The sequence below is a fragment of the Hemitrygon akajei genome, chromosome 12 (assembly GCF_048418815.1).
Source record: "Hemitrygon akajei chromosome 12, sHemAka1.3, whole genome shotgun sequence".
NCBI classification, from domain to species: Eukaryota; Metazoa; Chordata; class Chondrichthyes; order Myliobatiformes; family Dasyatidae; genus Hemitrygon; species Hemitrygon akajei.
Window position 1 is genome coordinate 58307137 of NC_133135.1, and position 25123 is coordinate 58332259.

General features: G+C 39.5%; 1 protein-coding gene across 2 annotated transcripts in view; it reads right to left on the reverse strand.

Annotated features, from left to right (window-relative positions):
- Window positions 1-13164: 13164 nt before the first annotated feature.
- dnajc6 (DnaJ (Hsp40) homolog, subfamily C, member 6) overlaps window positions 13165-25123 on the reverse strand; it is a 130426-nt gene continuing 118467 nt past the window's right edge. For both annotated transcript variants that reach the window (XM_073063186.1, XM_073063185.1), the window contains 2 exons: window positions 23355-23531; window positions 13165-14832 (listed from right to left, as the gene is read on the reverse strand). In XM_073063186.1, coding sequence (XP_072919287.1) covers window positions 14731-14832; window positions 23355-23531 — 279 coding nt within the window. In that variant the 3' untranslated portion in view covers window positions 13165-14730. The remainder of the gene's footprint in view (window positions 14833-23354; window positions 23532-25123) is intronic.

Sequence of the window (25123 nt, forward strand, 5' to 3'; positions counted from 1 at the left end):
GGAAAAATGTATTTGTTCAACCACTTCCATTCCGTGCCGTAGTGAGGGATTGAAAATAATTTGTAAATATAAGTATTTTATAAATATATAGTCCATATCAGCAGGAAGAGAAATTCCGTATTCAAAGCATATTGTACAATAAGAAAGAGTTTAAATACGCAGAAATCCTGGGAATAAAATGCTACTTTTGTCGAAACATTATCCTGAAATTACTGGATTGCCATGATTCAATTAATAATCTGGCTCGGGGACAGAGGGTGGGGAACCAAATATAACGCTTCCAAGTTTCTGGTACACAAAACTAAATGACAATGGGAACAGAGTCACTGGGAAGTACAGCACAGAAACAGGCCCTTCTGCCCGTCCAGTCTGAAACAGTTTGAACTGTCTGCTCCCAAACAGTAATAACGATAAGAACAAGCTTCAAGCCGAACTTAGACAAACTAAGTGCAGATACTACTGGCATTTCAAAAGGCAAATGGTTTGTTGACCTTGGTTAAAAGAGGATTTGTGCATAAAACTAAAGATTATTGGGAAATTGCATTAGAAGACAGAACAATAAAGAGTAAATGTAAAATAATATATCTCTGTAAAATAATATCGGCTTGAGATAAAATAGCAGAAAAACTGATCCATCCCAGGGAGAAACCACAATATTAAAATAATAGTAAATGAAGGAAGCTGTTAACAGCATTGCCAAGCCAAAAACAAAACAATAAGCTTGAGGATTGGGCAGAGTTCAGGAATTAGCCAAGGAGGACTAAGGCTTTGATAAGAAAAGAGAGACAAACACAAAAATAATCTACTGAGCAACACAAGAAATTAAACTGGGTGTGTCTCTTACAAAATATGACAGCATAAGTCACACGGGTAATAAGGAAATGGCAAAAAATAAATAAATGAATATTCTGTGTCTGCCTTTATGTAAGGCAGAAAACCAGGAAATAATGAAGAACTACAGATTTAGGGTGAATAAGGGCTTCAAAGGAATTAGCAGTATTATTTTTAAGTATTGAAAAAATTATCATAAGTGAAGAGCAATAAATCCCCAGGACCTAATGAGATGCACTCGACAGTTCTGAAAGATGCTGCTAAGAAAAAAGTGGATTCGCAAGTTGTCATGTAAAATTCCAAATTTTTCAAATGGTTCCACAGATTGGAACATACTAATTGCAATCTTACTATTTAAAAAAGAGGTAAAAATAGAATTATTGACCAGTTGCTGTGATATTCCTGATAAAGCAATCGCTTTGAATTTGTCATAAGAGGTAATAGTGATTTTGGGAAATAATGATAGGACTGAACAGACTCAATATGGATGTGTGGAAGGTTAATCAGGTTTGACAAATCTCTTTGAAGCATTTAAGGTTGGAAAATGCTGAAAAGATAAGGGAAGCCTATTGATATGTTGTACTTGTGTTTGCATAAGTCCACACAGGCGATAAACTACCATTTAACAGATTATTAAACAAAATAAGAACCATAGTGTTAGAGATAATATAGTGACATGGCTGAGGATTGGTTAATGTGAAAGAAAAAAAGTCCCAATGAGACATTTTCAATAGAGCATAGAAATTCACAGCGCATTGCAGGCCCTTAGATCAACTATGGTGTGTCGAACATTTAACCTACTCTAGAAACTGCCTAGAATTTCTCTACTGCATTGCCTCTATTTTTCTAAGCTCCATGTACCTATCTAAGAGTCTCTTAAAAGACCCCATTGTATCCGCCTCTACCACCGTCACTGGCAGTGCATTCCATGCACTCACCACTCTCTGTGTGGAAAACTTACCTCTGATATCCCCCCTGTATCTACTTCCAAGAACTATAAAACTATGCCCCCTTGTGTTAACCACTTCAGCCCTGGGAAAAATCCTCTGGCTGCCACATGATCAATGCCTCTCATTTTCTTATACACCTTTATCAGGTCACCTCTCATCCTCTGTCGCTCCAAGGAGAAAAGGCCAAGTTCACTCAGCCTATTCTCATAAGGCATGCTCTCCAATCCAGGCAACACCCTTGTAAATCTTCAGTGACCAGAACTGAACACAGTACTCCAAGTGGGGTCTAGCTAAGATCTTATATACCAGTAACATTACCTCACGGTTCTTGAACTTAATCTCATGGTTGATGAAGGCCAACACACCATACACCTTCTTAACAACACTGTCAACTTTGACACGGACTCCAAGATCTCGCTCATTCTCCACACTGCAAGAGTTTTACCATTAATATGATACTCTGTCTTCAAATTTGACCTACCAAAATGAACCACTTCACTTTTATTTGGGTTGAACTCTATCTGCCACTTCTCAACCCAGTACTGCATCATATTAATGTCCCACTGTAACCTCTGACAACCCTCCAGATTATGCACAACACCTCTAACTTTTGTCTTTTGTGTCATCAGCAATCTTACTAACCCACCCTTCTACTTCCTCATCCAGCTCATTTATAAAAATCACAAAGGGGGGGGGGGGTCCCCAGAACAGATCCCTGGGGAACACCATTGGTCACTAACCTCCATGCAGAATACAAACCATCTACAACCACCATTTGCTTTCTGTGAGCAACCAAATTCTGCATCCACAGAGCAAAGTCTCCTTACTTTCTGAATGTGCCTCGCATGGGGAACCTCATCAAATGTTTCAGTGAAATCCACATACACTACAACCACTGCTCTACCTTCAATGTGTTTTCTTACATCCTCACATAATTAAATCAGGCTCGTAAGGCACAACCTGTCCTTGACAAAGCTATGCTGACTATCTCTAATCAGATTATGTCTCTCCAAATGCTCATAAATCCTGCCTCTCAAGATCTTCTCCAATAACTTGCCCACCACTGAAGTAAGACTCACTGGTCTTTAATTTCTTGGGTTATCTCTATTCTCTTTCTTGTACAAGGGAACAACATCTACAATCCTTTGGTACTTCTCCCATCCCTATTGATGATGCAAGGATCATTGCTAGAGGCTCAGCAACCTCCTCCCTCTCTTCCCACAGTAGCCTGGGGTATATCTCATCCAGATCCGGCGACTTACCTAACTTTTCAAGTGTTCCAGCACATCCTCTTTCTTAACATCCATATGCTCAAGTGTTTCAGTCTGCTGTAAGTCATCCCCACAATTGCCAAGGTCCTTTTCCCTGGTGAATACTGAAGCAAAGCATTCATTAAGCACCTCCGCTACCTCCTCCAACTCCATTCACACATTTCCACTATCGCATCTGATTGGTCCTATTCTCACATGGCTCAACCTCTTGCTCTTCATATACCTATAGAATACCTTGGGCTCTTCTGTACTCATGCTCATCAAGACGTTCTCATGGGAGGCGGTCCTGAAGAGAGAAATTAGGGAGTTAAGGAGAAAGCTGAAAGGCAGGACCTCCAGGGTAGTAATCTCAGGATTGCTGCCTTTGCCACATGCTAACAAGCGCAATTAATGTGTGGCTGAGAGACTGGTGTAGGGGTCAGGGCTTTGGGTTCCTGGATTATTGGGGCCTCTTCTGGGGAGGTACGACCTGTACAAAAAGGACGGGTTACACCTGAACCCAAAGGGGTCCAATATCCTAGCAGGCACATTTAATAGAACTGTTAGAGAGGGTTTAAACTAATTTGGCAGGGGGATGGGAACCAAAGTGATAGGGCTGAGGAAGAGGGAAACAGAAATAAATCAAAGATAGCGTGCAACAGAGATGATAAAAAGGACAGGCAGGAAAGAGGCATAATCACAGCCACTGGGATGAGTTACGGGGCAATAGAGGCATGGTGCAATTAAAACAGAAAGCAACTAATACTGGACTAAAAGTGTTATATTTGAATGCATGCAGCATAAGAAATAAAATGGACAATTTTGAAATTCAGCTACAGATTGGCAAGTATGACATTGTGGCCATCTCTGAAACTTGGCTGCCATTGGGAGCGGAACATCCAAGGATATACGGCATATCGGAAAGATAGGTTAGTAGACAGAGGGGGTGGTGTGGCCCTGTGTATACAAAATAATATTAAATCATTAGAAAGGAATGACATAGGATCAGAAGGTATAGCGTCTCTATGGGTTCAGTTAAGAAATGGCAAGGGTAAAAGGACACTAATGGCAGTTGTATACAGGCCTCCAAACAGCAGCCGGGATGGGGATTACAAATTCCAGCAGGAGATAGAAAAGGCGTATCAGAAGGGCAATGTCATGATAATTGTTGGGGATTTTAACATGAAAGTGGATTGAGAAAACCAGGCCAGTACTGGACCTCAAGAGAGACAATGTGTAGCATGTCCAAGGGATGGCTTTTTAGAACAGCTTGTTGTTGAGCCCACTAGGGGATCGGCTTGCTGGATTGGGTGTTGTGCAATGATCCGGAGGTGATAAGAAAGCTTAAGATTAGGAACCCTTAGGGAACAGTGATCACAACAGGATCGAGTTCACTTTGAAATCTGAGAAGGATAAACTAAATTCCAATGTGTCGGTATTTCTGTGGAATAAAGGAAATTACAATGGCATGAGAGGGGAACTGGCCAAGGTTGACTGGAAAGGGACACTAGCAAGAAGGACAGCAGAGCAGCAATGGCTGGATTTTCTGTGAAAAATGAGGGAAGTGCAAGACAGATATATTCCAAATAAGAAGAAATTTTCAAATGGAAGAAGGACACTACCATGGCTAACAAAGTCATGAGCCAAAGTAAAAGCAAAAGAGAGGGCATACAAGGAAGCTAAAGCTAGTGGGAAGATAGGGGATTGGGAAATTTTTAAAAATTTGCAGAAGGGAACTAAGAAGGTCATCAAGAAGGAAAAGATGAATAATGAAAGGAAGTTGGCAACTAATATCAAAGAAGATATTAAAAGATTTTTTAAAGTATATAAAGGGTAAAAAAGAGTTGAAGGTAGATATAAGACCGATAAAAAATGTGCTGGAGATACTGTAATGAGGGATGCAGAAGCAGAAGAACTGAATGTGTATTTTGCATCAGTCTTCGCAATGGAAGACATCTGCAGTATACTGGGCATTAAAGAGTGTTAGGGAAGTAAAGTATGTGCAGTGAAAATTACAATTGAGAAGGTGCTCAGGAAGCTTAATAGCCTGAGGGTGGATTAATCCCCTGGACCTGATGGAATGCATCATCACGTTCTGAAGGAAGTAGATCTTTCAAGAATCAATAGATTCTGCCATTGTACCAGATGACTGGTATATTGCAAATATTACTCCGCTATTTAAGAAGGGTGGGAGGCAGCAGAAAAGAAACTATAGACCTGTTAGCCTAACATTAGTGGTTGGGAAGTTGTTGAAATCGATTGTTAGGAATGAGATTACGGAGTATCTGAGGTACATGACAAGATAGGCCAAAACAAGCATGGTTTCCTGAAAGGAAAATCCTGCCTGACAAACATACCACAATTTTTTTGAGGAAATTACAAGCAGGGTAGATAAAGGAGATGTAGTAGGTGTGGTGTACTTGGATTTTCAAAAGGCCTTTGACAAGGTGTCGCACATAAGGCTGCTAAGCAAGATAAGAGCCCATAGAATTACAGGGGAGTTACTAGCATGGGTGGAGTATTGGCTGATTGGCAGAAAACAGAGAGTGGGAATAAAGGGATCCTATTCTGGCTGGCTGCTGGTTACCAGTGGAGTTCCACAGGGGTCGGCATTGGGTCTGCTGCTTTTTACAATGTATATCAATGATTTGGACTATGGGATTGATAGATTTGTGGTTAAATCTGCCGATGATACAAAGATAGGTGGAGGAGCGGGTAGTGTTGAGGAAACAGAGAGCCGGCAATGAGACTTAGATAGTTTAGGGGAATAGGCAAAGAAGTGACAAATAAAATACAATGTTAGAAAGTGTATGGTCATGCACTTTAGTGAAAGAAATAAATAGGCAGATTATTATTTAGATGGGGAGAGAATTCAAGATGAAGAGATGCAAAGTGAGAGTCCTTGTGTGGGATACCCTAAGGGTTAACCTCCAGGTTGAGTCAGTGGTGAAGAAGGTGAATGTAATGTTGGCATTCATTTCTAGATGGGTACATATTAGATATGGCAAAGTTATTTCCCATGGTAGCAGAGTTTAGGACAAGAGGGGACGACTTCAGGATTGAAGGATGTCCATTTGGAACAGGGATGCGGAGAAATTACTTTAGTCGGAGGGTGGTAAATCTGTTGAATTGGTTGCCATGAGCGGCTGTGGAGGCAAAGTCAGGTCATTGGGTGCATTTAAGGCAGAGATAGATATGTTCTTGATTAGCCAGGGCATCAAAAGTTATGGGGAGAAGGCAGGGGAGTGGGAATGACTGGAAGAATTGGATCAGCCCATGATTGAATGGTGGAGCAGACTTGATGGGCCAAATAGCCTACTTCTGCTCCTATATCATATGTTCTTATGGCCCCTTCCAGCTCTCCAAATTTCGTTCTTAAGCTCCTTCCTGGAAACCTTGTAATTTTCTAAAGCCCTAATAGTACCTAGCTTTGTGAACCTTTTGTAAGCTTTTCTTCCTAATTAGATTTTCTACATCATTTGTACACCATGGTTCTTTTAACCCTACCATCCTTTCCCTGCCTCAATGGAACATACCTATGCAGAACACCATGCAAATACTCCCTGAACATCTGCCACATTTCTGCTACACATTTCCCTGCGAACATCTGTTCCAATTTATGCTCACAAGTTTCTGCCTAATAGCATCATATTTCCCCCTACACCAATTAAATGTTTTTCCCAAACTGTCTGCTCCGATCCCTCTCCAGCACCATGATAAAGGAGATAGAGTTGTGATCTCTACCTCCAAAATGCTCTCGGAGAGATCTGACACCTGACCAGGTTCATTTCACAATATCAGATCAAGTACAGCCTCTCCTCTAGTTGGCTTATCTACATATTTTGTCAAGAAACCTTCCCAAACACACCTAACAAACTCCATCCCATCCAAACTCCTTGCTCTAAGGAGATGCCAGTCAATCTTGGGAAAGTTAAAATGACCCAGCTCAACAACCCTGTTATTATTGCACCATTCCAGAATCTGCTTCCCTATCTGCTCTTTGATGTCTCTGATTCTACTGGGGGTGGGGGGGGGGGGTCTACAAGAATTATCCAGTAGATTTATTGCCCCTTCCTGTTTCTGACTTCCACCGACGCTGACTCAGTAGACAATCACTCCATGACTTCCTCCTTTTCTGCAGCCATGATACTATCCCTGATTAGCAATGCCACACCCCCACCTCTTTTGCCTCCCTGTACTTTTTGAAACATCTAAAGCCCTGCATACTCAGCAGCCATTCCTGCCCCTGAGACATCCAAGTCTCTGTAATGGTCACAATGCCATAGTTCGATGTGTGGATCATCTGCCTTGTTTATGAAACTCCTTCTATTAAAATAGACACATCTCAAACTATCTGGCCGAGTGCATCTTTGCTCTATCGTCTGTCTATCTTTCCTCACAAACTCCCTACAAGCTGCTCTACTTGTGCACCAACCACCCCATCCTCTGGCTCTTCACTTCAGTTCCCACCCCCCTGCAAATCTAGTTTAAATCCTTCCCAATCACATTAGTTCCCTCCCATGCTGTTGGTTCCCCTCCAGTTCAAGTTTGCCCTTTCCCCAGATAAGGTTCCAATGATCCAAGAACTTGAAACTCTGCCCCCAGCACCACCTCCTCAGCCACTTATTCATCTGTGCCATCTTCCTGGTCTGACCTTCCCTGGAGTAATCCGGAGATTACCATCTTGCAGGACCTGCTCTATTGCCTATGTCATCGGTACTAGCATATACCATGACATCTGGCTGTTCACCCTCCCCCTCAAGAATATTCTACAACCACTCGGAGACATCCTATACCTTAGCATCTGGGAGGCAACACACTATCCGGGCCTCTCTCAGGCTGCCACAAAATTTCTTACCTGTCCCCCTATCGAGTCCCCTATGTTTACTGCTCTGCCTGACTTCACCCTACCCTTCTGAAGCTCAGAGCCGACCACAATACTATTGGTCTGGCTACTGCTACCTTGCCCAAATAGATCATCCCCCTCAGCTGTATCCAAAGGGGTATACCAGTTGCTTTGGGGAATGGCCATAGGGGGACTTCTTTCTCCCTTTACCTCTCTCAGTGTTCACCCATCTACTCCCTGTATTTGCACTCTGGGTGTAACCACCTGCTTAATTCCATCAATTGCTCTACCTCCTGGAAGATCCTTAGTTCATCCAACTCCAGCTACGGCTCCTTAATTCGGTCTTTCATGAACTGGAGTTGGCTGCACTTCCCGCAGTCATCAGGGAGACCATCAGGTTCCGTGAATTCCACTGCCATATCTGCCATCCTGCTTACATTGTACTATGGGCAACTAAGACCAAATCAGCAATAATGAAAGGAAAAACCTACCCTCCTTACCCGTTTCTCTGGCCTGAGGCCCTTCTTGTCGAAACCTCTTGAGGCAAAGCCCCAAAGTTTCCACACTGGTTACATCCTCCTAAGGGGGCTCGAGTCAAAGGGAAACTTTAAGTTAAGGGACAAGTGCTAGGGACACAACTGCAACAATCTATTTCAATGGCATACTGTAGATGAAGGGAGATCAAGCACAATATAGCCACATATGTTGCTGATAAAAATCTGAGCGACAGTGTGGGGTGTGAAAGGATGCTGAATGGCTTCAGAGAATATAGACAGGTTAATCAAATGGAAAAGCCAAGTCAAATTGAATATGATGTGGAAAAATGCTTTGGTAAAAAAGTAGAAATACAATATAGTCACAAAGAGACTGCAGATGTCAAAATCTGGAGCAAACAAAAATGCTGGAAGAATTAAGTAGCATCTGTGGAGGCAAAGGGATAATTGAGGTTTTGAGTCATGATCCGGCTTCAGTGCTGAGCGTGTGGACAGAAGATAACCAGTATGGACAGATGAAAGGGAGAGCTGAGACAAGGTCTAGTAAGTAATAAATGAAACCAGACAAGTTGGTCTCATATGCCAGACTACTGTTTGTAGACTACAGCTCAGTCTTCAGTACCATTAGGCCCTAGGAACTGTCCTCACCAGGTCTCATCACCCCCCCCCCCCCCCCCTCTGCAATTGAACTCTGGATTTCTTAACAGTCAGACCACGGTCAGTCAGTGTGGGCAGCAACGTCTCTCATGATGAAGACACTGAGCACTGGTGCTCCTTGAGGCTGTGTGCTCAGCATGCTGCTGTCCACACTGCAGATAAGGGAGGGATGATGGGCGGATAGGGGAGGCATTAGGAACGGTAGGCTGGGACAAAGCAGTCCAGGTGGATAGGTATGTGGGTGAAGAAATAGAAATGGAAAAGGGAAGCATATGGAGGGAGATCCTGGCTGAACCAGTAAGGGTGGGAAAGAAACCCAGAGCATGTGAATTACCTGAAAATGGAAAATTCAGTTTTTATACCATTGTGTTTCAAGCGGAATACGATGAGCCATTCTTGCATTCCATTTATTGTGTCAGTGTAGAAGGCCTAAAATCAACAAGTCACTGTGAGAATGGGGAATAATAGTGACATGTCACTGGAGGCACAAGATGTCTCCGGGGGGGGGGGGGGGGGGGGGGTGAAGGTGCAAATGAACAGCAAACTGGTTGCCTGGTCTTTGCTTGGTCCTATTGATGTGGAGCAGGCTGTACTGGGATCATCAAATGCAATTAGAGGTCGGAAGAGGTGCATATGCATCTTACCGTACCTATAAAGGCTGTTTAAGTCCCTGGGTAGTGATGAGGTGGGTGGTGTAGGGACAGGTTCTGTACCTCCTAGAAATGCCAAGAGATGAGGAGGCGTGAATGGAGAGAGATGAGAGGATCAGGAAGTGACAAAGTCTGAAATAGAAATGTAGATCAAGTTATTGGCGAAACATTATTAGGGACCTGGGTCTCACTGTACATGAAAGTTAATGTACAATTTTAGACAGCAATTAGGAAGACAAATTGTATGTTGAAGTTTATTACAGTACTACAGTATTTGAATACAAGAGATAAGTTGCCTTACTGGAATTGTACAGATACCTGGTGAAACCACATCGAGAAGATTATACGCAAATTTGATTTCTTGACTTAAGGAAAGATATTTGCATTACTGCAGCAAGGGTTCACCAGATTCCTGTGAAGGTACAGTAGATTGGTTACAGAAGTCGAGATTCATAAACTGAGTTTACACCTGCCAGGATTTAAAGGAACAAGATGTGATCTCATCAATTGCTACAGCATTCAGAAGAGATTTCACAAGGTATAGCAGAATTCCCTAGTATCAAAGGTCACAGTCTTATTATGAAGAATCATTCATTTAGGATGGAGACTTGGCACAGAATAATTACAAATAGAAAATCAACATTCTAGAACATGTCTTTCGCACTTTCTCCAAGGTTTTGACATGCTTCTTAAAGTTTAGTGCTCAAAACTGAATGTTTTAGTTCAAGTAAAACCAGTGTTCCTGAAAAATTCATAGATCGATTCTACATTTTAGCAGCCTTCTCAAGTTGTTCTGCCACTTTCAAAGATTTGTCAGCATATATCACCAAGCCTCTTGGTTTCTGGGCATCCATTAAAACTGGCTGTTTGATTTGTCCCATTCTTCCTAAATAAAATCATTTTACACTTTGGTACTTAAAGTTTCATCTGCTGTGTGTACCCCAGGACATCTTCAACAAGGAGCGGTGTCTCAGAAAGGCAGCGTCCATTTTTAAGGACCTCCAGCACCCAAGGCATGCCCTTTTCTCACTGTTACCATCAGGTAGGAGGTACAGAAGCCTGAAGGCACACACTCAGATATTCAGGAACAGCTTCTTCCCCTCTGCCATCCGATTCCTAAATGAACCCTTGGACACTACCTCACTTTTAAAATGTATAATTTTTTTGCATGATCTTTAATCTATTCAATAAATATATGTTGTAATTTACTTATTTATTATTTTTTCTCTTCTATATTACGTATTGCATTGAACTGCTGCTGCTAAGTTAACAAATTTCACTACACATGCCAGTGATAATAAACCTGATTCTGATCCATTTCACAAATATGTTACCTTGGCCATCACCATGTTCTTATAGTGGAGTTCTGTACTTGAGTTCAGCATCACATTGAAAGTATGGTTTTTTGCGTTAATTTTCACAAATGAAAGACAGAGGTTGTTCTGTTGCCAACCCTTGGCACCTATCATTGAACATTTTCCTCCAGCCTAAAATCTGGTCACCACTCCTTTTTCCATCTCTCAGACAGCTTTGTAGCCACGTTACATCTCCTTTATTCCTGAACTTGAATTATGCAAACAATGCACATCTATACTCACCTCATTTTACAGATGCACAGCAGAGATCATCCCAACAAGCTGAATGGTTACATTGCATCAGATCTGCAGAGTGGTGGACAGGAAGGCTCTGCAGTGGGTAGTCAAAACTGCCCAATGTATCACCCACACCAAGGACAGAAAGGTGCTGGTAAAAGGCTGGGAACATCATAAAGAATCCCACTGTGTTCATTGTCTGTTTGTCCAACTCCCATCAGGAAGGAGACTACACAGCATCCATGCCAGAAACACCAAACTCAATGTTTACTTTCCCCAAGCAGTAAGATTCTATCAACCCACTAACCCACCCCACCACAACCCCAACCACCAGTACTTTATCATTTCCTGTCTGAAACCTTACATGCAGACACCCCTGTGCATACTGCCACTTTATTGACATGCAATTAATGTGTATGAGATATTTTATGCATTTATATTTATTGCTTTTTTCGATTATTGTGTTCTTTATCTTATTAGGTTTTTTTTTGCTGCATCAGATCCAGAGCAATTATTTTGTTCTCCTTCACACTTCTGCACTGGAAATGACATTAAAGAAGCTTGAATCACAATATACGGCTTTTAAGCATCTTTTACAAAGTCATATATCTCAACATCAGTTATATTACGCTAAATATTAATCCCTTTCCTCCAAAATTGAGAACTGAACTTTTGCGTTTAATCACCACCAGAAATTTTGTTCCCAGCCATCAATTCCCAGAGGATGAAACCTCTGCAATTATATGTGAAGCCAAAATGAACTTCCATCACCTATTTTTACTTCTGGGTTAAACTTCTTATCTCCAAGTCATTTGTCTAGATGTCTGGATGGCCATTCTGGTAACATTCCAGTCAAGGGTCCTATACTCAATGATATGATCTCCATGATCACTCTCACTAATGTGGAACTGGACAAAGGTATTATGCATCTATGAAGGTCAGCCATATCTTGTTAATTAATTCCAGAATTTTTATAACAAGGAATTAGCAAACAGTAATTAGAATACCAGTTCCACATACCCTTTAGACCAATGCCCCTTAGTCCATGATCTTGTGAAAATAAAACTGATTCTGATAGTGCACCCTTAACTTACTGAAAATATAGCTAGAAAATGAAGGATACATATCCCTTATGCACACTGCATAGTGCTTTTGGTGTAGTTTAAATTTAATCAACAAAGATGTTTGCAAAAGCTTCCAGAAGGTGCCTATTTTGTAAGGAAAGAAATGATGAGCAAGATAGGAAACAAATTCCACAAGACTGAAATAATAAATTGTATTTAAAGAGCAATGAAGCAGTTAGAACCATTAACAAAAGACAGAACACATCTGAAACCCATAAAACTTTGAGAAAAGGTTTGCAAATATTTACAGAAAAAGGTAATATAACAGAACTTGGTTTAAATCCAGGGAAAATGAATGATCCACACAAACAATTGTTTATTCATCACTGATACCAAGTTATCTTGGATGACTGGCCATTTTGAACTTACATTGATTTCCACTTACATTCCATGCTCCATACAAAATGGAGAACAACAACAAGCACAAAGATATCCAATTAGACAAGATCATTGGAGTCATTTGCTCTTATCATGTCATTGATGATTGCTTGATTTAAAAATTGTACCTGATTACTTGACAATCTATACTTTTGCGAATGGTTTTAATGTTGCTTTACAGTTATGTTAGTCAGGGTAACTTTGATTAACTAACACATTCAAAGGAATCAGACTTTCTTCGTTTGGTTATCATCAACCTCCCTAATCCACTGGACTATTTGGATCTTCACATATAATCTTTTTTGTAAATTCAGAGTTTCTTCAAAAATATTCATTGTTGGAAGAAAAGCCAAGAATTAATTGTATTTGCAGTGCAGATCAAACAGCCAGTGTTCAGCAATACACACATTTATTTCTTGTCAATAACAGGCAGTATTATGTACAATTTAGAATGAACATAATTTAGAACTTAAGACATTTTCTCAATAGTCACATTTCATACAATGACATCAGATGTAACAAAGATCATAATGAATTTAACATTCAATCTATGCTTTCTTTACATTCCCCCACTCACCATCTATCCCCACCCCATCTCATCCTACCAACACACAAGTAATAAATCAAAGTTAATCTGACATTCCATGGACCGTATATTCAGGCATAAAGACTAAATTGTGAAGCTCCTGTACTATAATAACAATGATCTGCATGATTCACAAAAGTGCATAGACAACAAATCTTTTAGTGTTCTGCTGTATCAGACTGTAGAATAAAACATTTGGGGGGGGGGGGAAGAAAAATTCAAACAGATTACATGGTATATACAAACAAAATGGCATATTAAATAAAATATTTTGAATAATGCTCTAGAATTAGGATTTCTCCATTAAATTAGATAATAAGGATGTACCTGAAAATGGAATTCTATATTTACAACTGGTGCTCATGATATTGTCTAGGGCCTATTTGCAGCCACTCTTACCTTGACATTCCATACGCCAATTAGCTTTTATTCACAGCTTTTCTCATTTTAGAAGTGATTTTCACTCCCTTTTTTTTTTTGCTTACTTTGCTTCAGCAAAAGAACCAAAGGAAGCTTTTGGTTATTTTGGCTTTGACAAAGCACAAAGTGAAGTACAATTTTAAGCACAACTATTTGCTTTGTATCGTTTCCTCTTATTGCTATGAGGAACCCTCATCTTGGCAATGGCTCACAACAGCATTATTAATAACTGGAGCTTGATATGCGAGAGCCACAAGCACAGTTCCAAACCATTGTGTTTCACATTACAGCATAATATAACAATCCCAAGCGGCTATTAGGCAGGACACTTAACGAGACTGCAAGTGAGTAATACTGATCAGTACTATCAGGAATTGAATGTGTGAGATGATGATTCCAGATGTACCATAAAGCTTGTTGCTTTACCTAGACAAGGTGTTTAATTTTTCTTTACATATACACAGACTCCGTAATGTTACATTGTCCAGCAATTAGTAACAGTAACAATACTAATACACTAATTTCAAATGGTGTGAAATGAAAAGCAGAACTTCGACATGATAAATTTCAAATTACATGCAACATTTTTCAGAATAAAGTATGTAAATATTAAGATTCGGGCAGAATGTTACAAATTGCATTGCAAACAAAATTAAGAGGAAAGTAATCACAGAAGGGGTCAATTCTTATTTTTATAAGCCCCCAAAAATCATGTATTAGTGATTTTTTTCCAGTTATAATTTACTTTAAACAAAACCCCTTGTAAAAGGACTTGTCTTCGAAACAAGAATAGCTTGGTTGAATGATATATACTCAATTAATTAGTAAATGAGTGCCTGTATACAGATTTACCAAGGGAAGGCAGTATACTTCCACATTAAAGCAAAATAGGAACTAAACATTTAACACAATTAGAGTCAACAGTAAACACGGGCAAAATGTTTGCATTAAATTAGTACAGAGGCTTTTGGCCTTGACTTTCAAATTCTGACCAGGCATCATTCAATTCCATGAATATCATCTTGGCATATTGTTCATATGGCTGACCAGTGGCCTGTGAAAATAAAATGAAAATACATACATCAAATAGAGAATGACACTGAAAATACATAACCAGGCACACTTTAGTGCTATTTCATTTGCCGGTTTCTTTTACTCTGTTTTTCAATCCAGAACTCTAACCTCAGACAGATGATTACCTGCAAAAATTATGATTAGCAAATGGTTAGTAATCCCAAATTTTCTTCACAAGAAGGAAAAAAAGACAGGATGACAAAAATGACAGACTCTGAACATGCCAAGTTCTTTCATTTCAAATCTATCCCAATTTTCTTCTAATCAAATGTAATCTATTTTATCTTGAAAGAAGAATTCTTCAACATACATTTCTCTCCAGGCTGTCTAAATTCTTTCTAATTTCCTGAGTGTAACAGCGTCAGAACTTATTGGTGATAAGCAACTTCTGGAAATTTAAGAGATGTGGTGCTATTAGAAATACATCATCCTTTTCAGCCAAAGCAGTTAAATCTCACACACATCACTTATATGGTTCCAAATCAAACACATTTTTAATATGCTAAGACAAATCACTTTAAATTGCTGTAGAAGTACTTTCACCAACTAGACTGGAGTAGCTCAAGAGATCATCACCACCTAGAGACAACTGAGGATGAATACCTATACTGTATTCACAGAACTAATTTCTTCTGTTAATTATTGGCATCAGCACTCCCAAGCTGGAAAAATAGTGTTTTCAACAATTCTGACTCAAGTGAACCTATGCCTAATTCTGACACAGGACAGACACACAAGACAAGCAGAGAAAGCAAATATTTGTGTGAAAGAAGATATTAATTGTAATTTTAAGGATTGTTTCATGTACAACTAGAAGAGAGTCTGAAACCAAAACACACACAATGACAGGGTATCCTTACACTGACAAATTTGGATTCCTGCCAGGATGCATCTTTTTATCAAGCTGGAGCACCTGTTCTTGCATCCTGTTTATGTTAATCCAAATCCTTATTCATAGATGAATATGCTTTGAGAACTACTGTAGATGCCCCAGCATTGAGGGCATCAATCCACTGGTGAAGCAGAATAACTTGTCACTCAAACTTGGACAATAAGCTTATCTCAATACGCAAGGATGAGGCACCATAGCTGAGCAGGTGCCACCAGCACTAAGTGAGAATGAGTAAACTTAAATACCCAAGCTGGGCTTATAAAGTCCTCAAACATTTTACCTGGAAAATGTTTAACACAAGACAAAATTCACAGAGAATCACTTTCACTCAAATACAAGATAATCAAAACTTATTCTAATATCACTTTCTCAGGATATTTACTTTACAGTCCTAATGAAAAGTCATCGACTTGAAAAGTTAACTGTTTCTTACAGCAGCTGATAGATTTTGAGCATGTCTAGCCTTTTCTGAAATTACCAGATGTTACTGACCAATTTATTCTTTCAACAATGAATAACTGATTTTTTTCATTAGTCTTTTAATTAAAAACACAGGATCCTCATTTTAATCATCCAGTGCCAGCATCTACAAAATGTAGTAATATACAATAACTTTTCTGTAATGTAAATTAGCCTCACCCTCGACCACAAACACCTCAGAGTATTGTTCGCAAACTACATTGTTTCTATATACCCTGACAATCATTTGCTTGAAGTTTGGAAACACAAGACACCTTTATCCTTCCAGGATCAAATTCCTTCTAGGAGTAAAAAAAAAATTAGCTGTTCATCCACACTTGCACTTGGCCATAATCGTCCACTGTGCTTTTGCAGAGCAAATTCTTGTCAGTCAAATATCCGAACTGTGCAACACCCTCTTCAGGGAAAATTAACATCAAGGTGAAAATCTTCATGTCTTTAACCATATTGAAAGACACACTGGACAGTGGAAAATTTGAGACTTGGAAATGTAAATCAATCGTAATAAAAAAATGAGGATGTAAAATATTGAGAGGATTAAAACAATTGAGTGAGAGCTTTAAAAAAAGATAAAGAAGTTAAATGCAATAACACATAGGAGCAGAATCAGGCTGTGCAACCCAGAGTCTACTCTGCGATACCATCATGGTTGATTTATTGTCTCTCATCCCCATTCTCCTGCCTTCTCCCTGTAATCTTTGGCACCTTTACTAATCAAGAACCTATCAACTTCTGTTTTAAATATACTGCCAATTCCAGTTCTAACCACATCACATGACATAATGATGACGACAAGACAGTGGTTGGTCTCGTCAATAACGGTGAAGCAGCATACAAGGAGGTAATTCAGCTTGTGACAGGTGTAAACACAACAGCACGAGTTTCAGCGTGGATAAGATTAAAGAAATGATTGTGGACTTCAGGATGGTGCAGGCTGGCCATTCCCTACAGCACATCAACAGCTTCTCCATGAAGAGAGTCAGGAGCACCAAGATTCTTGGCGTGCACATTACTGACAATCTTACCTGGTTCCTCAACAGCTGCTCCTTAGCCAGGAGAAAACAGGTACACCTCCACTTCCTGAGGAGAGAGAGGAACTGAGGCTTCCCCCCACTCAGGCTTTACAGTAATAGTGCCAGTAACATTATACTGTCTTACATAAACACATATCTTGCACTTTGTCAACTTGTCAATCTTCAGGCCATGCGCTAATATGACTGTGACTGTATGTGCTGTGTGCGTTCAGGCTCAAACAGGTTGCCAGTAATTTTCTAATGACTTGAGTCTGCATCTTTGATGTCAGTACTGGAACTTCATGCCATTCAATACATCTGAGGGAGGAGGATTAAGAGGTGCTGTATTAAGAGAAAACTAAAGGAGGGATGCACCTCGATGTTGGTATAGGTGGTAATTACCCAAGAACAAACAATATAAATGGAATCAGCTGTTAATCATCATCCACCTCCAACTAATACCGATCAATCATAACTACTCTCAGATGAATATCACTCAGAGGCAGGGAACATTAAGGGTAAATCAGTAGCAGCAGATTACAGAGGGGATTGGACATATTGAACCTGCATCTGTTGGTAGAGAAATCAACATAAAGAAACACATTTTTCCACATATTGTCCTCAAACATACATATCACTTGCTTACCTATCTGAGATAGCCTTGATAGGAATGATCACTCTTGAATACTTGGGAAGAGGAGGTTTAAAACAGTACTTCCTTCCATCAAATTTGCTTGTACCAAAAATATGCACTATCATCTTGCAGAGAAGACTCAAGGATGGGTCAAAAACAAGGCAACAATGAAATGCTAAGATCACCAGTATAACTGTGCATTGCCCTTCATTGTGATCTCATGGTGAATCACAAATTAAGCCAATCAACGTATTAAGTCTGCCGTACCATTCCATCATGGGTTGATTTATTATCCTTTTCAACCCCATTCTCCAGCCTTCTCCCCATAACCTTTGATCTCCTTACTAATCAAGACCCTATCAACATCCTCTCTAAATATTCCCAATAATTTGGTTTTCACAGCTGTCTGTGGTAATGAATTCCACAGATTCACCATCATCAGGCTAAGGAGATTTCTCCTGATCTCTGCTTTTTTTTTTAAAGCACAAGGTTATCAACAAAGCAAAGCTGTCTGACAGTTAATGGAGAATCAGAATAAAACTCAAGCCCTAGCACATCTGGTCAAGATCTGTATATGATCAGCTGGCAATGAATTTTAATAGGTGACCTCAAGTCAAGTCAACTTTTATTGTCATTTCGACCATAACTGCTGGTACAGTGCGTAGTAAAAATGAGACAACGTTTTTCAGGACCATGGTGTTACATGACGCTGTACAAAAAACTAGACTGAACTACGTAATTTAAAAAAAGCTATATATAAAAAAAACCACAAGGAGGCTGATGTGTGTCTTCAGGCAACTTCATAAGCTAATTGTACTCAACCTATTTCCCAGAGATTCCACGGTTCAAAGTACTACTAATTGCTATAATCTGTTTTCTATAATACTTGACTGGACTCCATACACTCTAGTTATATCACCTCATGACAACTGAGCTGTTTAATTGCACTAGAGCTAGCTTTTTCCTTTCTACCTGTAATATTGGCATCTACTGGACAAAATCTGAAATTACATACATGCATCCTGCTCCTAATCAAATCAACAACAGACCTAACAGCCCGTTTAAAGGGCATCAGGTAAGAACTTCTCACCAACACAGTTTGAACACCGGAATTTTTGCTCATCTCAGCATAGCCTGATCCAAACTCAGAAGTAAAGTTTAGAGCTTTGGTAATAGTAAGCATGTTTGACTGCAAACCCATGGCAACGGAGTATGATATTATGGAGCCCTACATTCCTAGAGATCAAAGTTAAAATTCAACAGTTATTGGATAGGATGCCAAGTGATAGCAATGCCTGAAAAGCCTTGCGTAACAGCTGAAGCTCTAGCATGCCAGTTGGGAAGAAATGATCATCAGTAACAGGAGAAAATCACCTGATCTATTTATCTTCAACTACATCATAATCATTGAATGTTCCCACATTTACATACATCTCAAGACTTCAATGGCTTAATCCTTTCAGCAGGTTGGGTTTTAGAAATAGGAAGTCAAGTGACTCCTTTCCAAATCATTCCCGTGTTTACGAAATTGTTAATGCTTTCAAACCTATCACTTACCTGGATGGGTGCAGTCAAGAACTGAACCCCATCCAAAATAGAAAAACCATTGATTCACTGCATTTTCCCTACCCAGTTATCAATTCACTGTGTTTGCAACATGTGCCATCAACAAATTGCATGAAAGCACTTCAATTTCAACCATCAAGAACAATAATTATTTTTATTTATCTATCTCTCTCTCTTCTTCGGTGGTTGTCCATCGGAATCCGATGATGATGTCCACTCTTACATATATCTATATACATACACACACACACACACACACACACACACACACACACACACACACACACACACACACACACACACACACACACACACACACACACACACACACACACTTATAGCAGACTATTGTTTATTGACTACAGTTCCATCTTCAATACCATAATTCTAGGCAAACTTATTACCAAACTCTGGACCCTAGGAGCCAACACCTCCCTCTGCAACTGGATCCTTAATTTTCTGACCAACACACCACAATAAGGGTAACAACTCAATTATTCAAAAACCTGATGCTCCACAAGGTTGGATTTTCAGATCCGTACACCACTCTCTGTACACTTATGACAGCATGTCCAGGTTCTGCCATTCATGTTAACAGATGATACCACTGCAGTAGGCCATATCTCATAACAATCAGTCAGCAGTCAGGAAGGAATAAAGAGCTTAGTAAAAAAGGGTCATATCAGCAATCTTTCCCTCAATAGCAGCAAAATAAAAGAACTGGTCATTGACTTCAGAAAGGGGTGTGGGGCACATAGTGTTTACATCAATGGTGTTGAGTTTGAGAACCTCAGGCTCCTAGGAGTGAACATCACCACCGGCCAGTCCTGGTCTAATCATGTAGATACCATGGCCAAGGAAGTTCAACAATGCCTCTGCTTCCTCAGGAGGCTAAAGAATTTTAGCAAGTCCTTGTCAACACTTACCAATTTTTTATTGATGCACTTATAGGACCTGGATACACATCAGCTTAGTATGAAAACTGCTCACACATGACCGCAGAGGAACAGCAGAGAATTGTGAACACAGCTCAGAACATCAGAGTCTCCCCTTCATGGTATCTGTCTATACTTCTTGCTGCCTCAGTAAAGCAGCTAGCATAATCAAGACCCCTTCACCTCAAATATTCCTCCTTCTCCATCTCCCACTAGGCAGCAGATACAAAAGCTTGAAAGCACACACCAAGGATAGCTTGTATCCCCTGTGATAAGACTACTAAGTAGTTCCTTACTACAATAAAAAGGACTCCTGAACTCAGCTGCCTCACTACGATTTTGCACCTTATTGCTTACTTGCACTACCCTCTCTTTACCACTGTTATACTTAATTCTAAATTGTTTTTATCTTGTTCTACATCAATACAAAGATTTGAGCTGCATGAACAGTATGCAAGACAAACTTTCTACTGTATCTCAAGATATATTATAATAATAAATCCATTTCTAATAGATGTCAAAGGAGTATCAAAAGAAGATTTCAAATGCAAATACTCCTGTAGATATAAGAGACAACAGTTGCTAAATCGGCAATGGAAAAAAAAACTCCTGAACTCAAGTAGCATGTATAGAAGCAAAGGAATACCAAAAGCTGAGTAGAGGTAAATAACATTATTTTTCACCTGGGATAGTCTTCAATGGTACAAACAAACTCCCATTGCTCCATTTTCCTCTCTTTATGCCCCACCAACCACAAATTCATTCCTCGCTTCTCTTTCAATATTTTTATTATTATATAAATTGCATGAATACAAATACAAAATTCATAAGGATACAAGTAATACGATTTACACTACATTTAAATCACAGTATCCCATATTCCAAATCAATCATGTAGAAAAAAAAGATTGAATTATGAAATAAAATAAAATAAAATAATTGTTTATTTAAAAAATCTACCCCCACTACCAAAATGTAGTGGAAAAAGAGGAAGAAAAACCTTACCATATAATATTATATTAATAATGGTTCAATTCCATACTTTAATAACAGTTCAAAGTTTATGAAAATAAATCAGAAAGGGTCCCCATAACATTAGAAAATCATGTTCAGAATCAGAAATCGAACAACGAATCTTCTCTGGATCAAGGCACAACATAATTTCAGATAGCCACACATGAGTGGGTGGGGCAGCCTCCTTCCATTTGAGCAAGATCGCCCTCCTGGCCATAAGAGACAAAGGCCAATACCCGCAAATTAGATGGCTTCAGTTTTGTAATACTATCCTCAACAATACCAAACATGGCAGTCAAGGGATTGGGCTTAAAACTAACACTGAAAAGTACAGAAGAAGTTTGAAATACATCTTTCCAAAATTTTTCAAGGCTCAGACATGTCCAAAACATATGAATTAGCATGGCCACTCCATCAGTTTATCTATCACAGTAGGGGGAAATATCTGCGTAGAAACGAGAGAGCTCGTCTTTAGACATATGAACTCTATGTACCAGTTTGAATTGTAATAAAGAATGACAAGCACATAATAATGAAGAATTATTCAATTTTAAAATACTCTTCCAGCTCTCTTCAGATATGAAAATCTGTAAATCCTTTTCCCAGTCTCCTTTAATTTTATCTAAAGAGGCCTTTTACAGTCCCAACAGCAGACTGTAAATGTAAGATATTGAAACCCTATCTAAGGAATGGGACAGATTGGGTATTAAACAATCTCAGGATTTGTTTAATGGCGGGAATCTTTCTTTTGTGCAACTTTCAATGAAATTTAACGTTTCCAATACTTACTTTTTTCAATACTTACAGATTAGAGATATTTTAAGATCCCAACTACTTATATTTCCTACGTCCAGATAAGAGTATAATAGATACAATTTTTAATCTGAAACCCTTTGACATTCCTCTCACCCACACACCACATCTTCTGGCTCTTATCCCCTTCTCCAGCTGGTCCCTCATTCCTCCTTTACCTCGTTCCACCAATCATCTTCCTTATCGGACTCTAGTATCTGCAACCCCTTGCTTCCGCTCATCTTCCAGCTTTGTCTCCATCTCTATCTTTTGCTCTCTCCCACCAACCTGACTCCATCTGGCACCTCTTTCTCTAACATCACCCAGCAGCCAATGACTCCAGACTCCACCCACCCTCCTCCTCCACCTCTACCAGACACAACCTCCATCATCTCCTTCCTCACCTAGTTTCATCCATCGCGTGGAAGCCCCTGCCATACCCTTCCTCTCAACTCTGAATGCCGGCAATCTCCTGCCTACACTCAATCCTGAAGCAGGGTCTTGACCCAAATTAATGAATATCCTTTTGTCTCCATAGATGTTGCCAGACCCACTGAGTTTCTCCAACAGTTTGTATTTTTTTAAAGCAATTCATGGCTCTTTCCACAATTAACTTCAGGAATACCGAGAAAAAGATGTGATTTCCATTTCCCGGTTTAAGATTTTCAACTTTACTGTGACAAAAAGACTTTGTCTGTCAGGTGGGCCATTAGTGGATTGGCTGTAGATTGCCTTATGCAAACTGTTATATTTCAAAATTCATAATCCAATACATGGTGAACAAATTCAGAACTGAAATGCAATTAAAATCAAATGATATAGCATGTCAAATGACAAAACATGTTAAAGCTACCTCACACTGCATGCAGCAGAAACCAAATCAACACTCCCACCTTCAATTTCTGTCAAAGGCTATCAGAGCCATTCTGCAGATGGAAATTCAGGACTATGTTGTCTATGGTCTATTACCTGCAATGCATCATCACTGCTTGCAGGATGCAGAAGTTAATCAAGATTACCAAGTATTGGTACCAGATAATTATAGACAGAGGGGTGAATGCGGGTGAAATTCAGAGCACTAAGCAAAGACCAGCATTACTTGGCACAGTGATTTTAGTATATTATAGAGATCACAAGCATTAGCATACATTAACTTTGATAGATGGGTGAACTTACTTTATCGGGGTGAACAACAAGTACTGCCTTCCGATAGACTTTTTTCACTTGTTCAGGAGTAACGAGATCTGCCATGCCAACAGGCTTCCACTTTGTTTCCCCTTCCCATAAAACAGTGTGCATAGTTGACAGCAATGCCCGTATATTTCTTTCTTTCCCTTCAATCCAATCCAGTAGCTGAAATTGAAATGATAAAAATTAATCTTGAGTAATAAGCAGGACTGATGATGAAATTTGAATCTAGGGACCAGACTTTGAAGTGAAGAATCTTAATCCAGAAAGATATTTTAGGTACAAAATATACCTAAAATCATTTTGAATCTAGCTTTATCTGAAGTACCAAAATAAATTACTTGTGTGGGGGCTTAAAACAATTTTGACTTCTATGACACAGTATCAACTAGCATTCAGGATTTGTAACAGATGAAGTAAAAAGAAAACTTATTTTACTCCAAGTGATTACCTTAAACACTGTTTCACAGAAGTATCTAACAAACAGAATATACCACTTCCCAAACCTGAAAGCCACACAGCTATTTGGGTTAAATAACACATTTTATAGGACTTTTATTAAATTGCTAGACATTGACATGTGGTTTCCTAAATTCATATTGGACATGACCCTTGTAGACGGTAAGAGAGAATTTCATCTCATCATTCTTCATTACATTGGGTTACTTGCCCACTAATGACAAGGCAACAGATTATGTAACCCAATCCCTTGTACATACATACATAGATAGATACAATGAAGAACAGGCCCTTCCAGCCCAATGAACCACACCACCCAGCAACCCACCTATTTAACCCTAGCCTAATCAGAGGACAATTTACAATGGCCAATTGACCTACTAACCAGTATGTCATTGGACTGTGGGAGGATACTGCAGCACCTGGAGGAAACCCACACAGTTCATGGGGAGAATGTAGAAACTCCTTACAAATGATGCCGGAGTTGAACTCCAAACTCCAGAATGCCCCAAGCTGTAATAGTGGCGTGCTACCTACTACACCATCATGGTGCCTCTGCTCTTGAGATATCTGGATTCTTAATCGAAGCATAATCCTGGTGTACCTCTGCTGAGTTCTGTCATTTACAGACATTATTTTTGATCTCACAAGTTGGAGTTTAGCTGTGATTAAGGCTTTTATTTTTAAATTCCAGTATTTCCTACTTCATTCTTACTATCATAGTGCAGTCACATTGAGGGTGCATTTGTTCAAGAAATAATATCTTATTTGTTTAATTTCTCATAAGTCAGAAGGAAATCTACCTTTTCCTTTGGACATAAATGAATTTAAGACCTGGTGTTCATCTGAAAAAAAAAGTGTAGTAATTTACAAAAATGTCTTTCCTACACTTTAAACCAGGGGTGTCAAACTCATTTTAGGTCACGGGCCGGATTGAGCAAAATGCAGCTTCATGCGGGCCGGATCAGTCGGACGTGTGCGAACGCAGCTTTCGTTGCCTCCGTTTTTTCAGCCTGCTCTCATGTGTCTCAGTCTCTGCTATAACTACAAAGTGTTTCACTTTACAAATTCCGTTTCTTATGAAGAAGACTGGCGAGCAAGACTGCCGAATAAACACTAAAAACCCTGAAAACCTGGTACCTGAATAAACTCAGCATTAGCCATATCATACGCCATAGGCGCTTCGATTACTGGGGCCAGCTTTAATAGTAATTAGATATTATCTCGCGGGCCAAAGATAATTCCACCGCGGGTCGGATTTGGCCCGCGGGCCTTGAGTTTGACATATATGCTTTAAA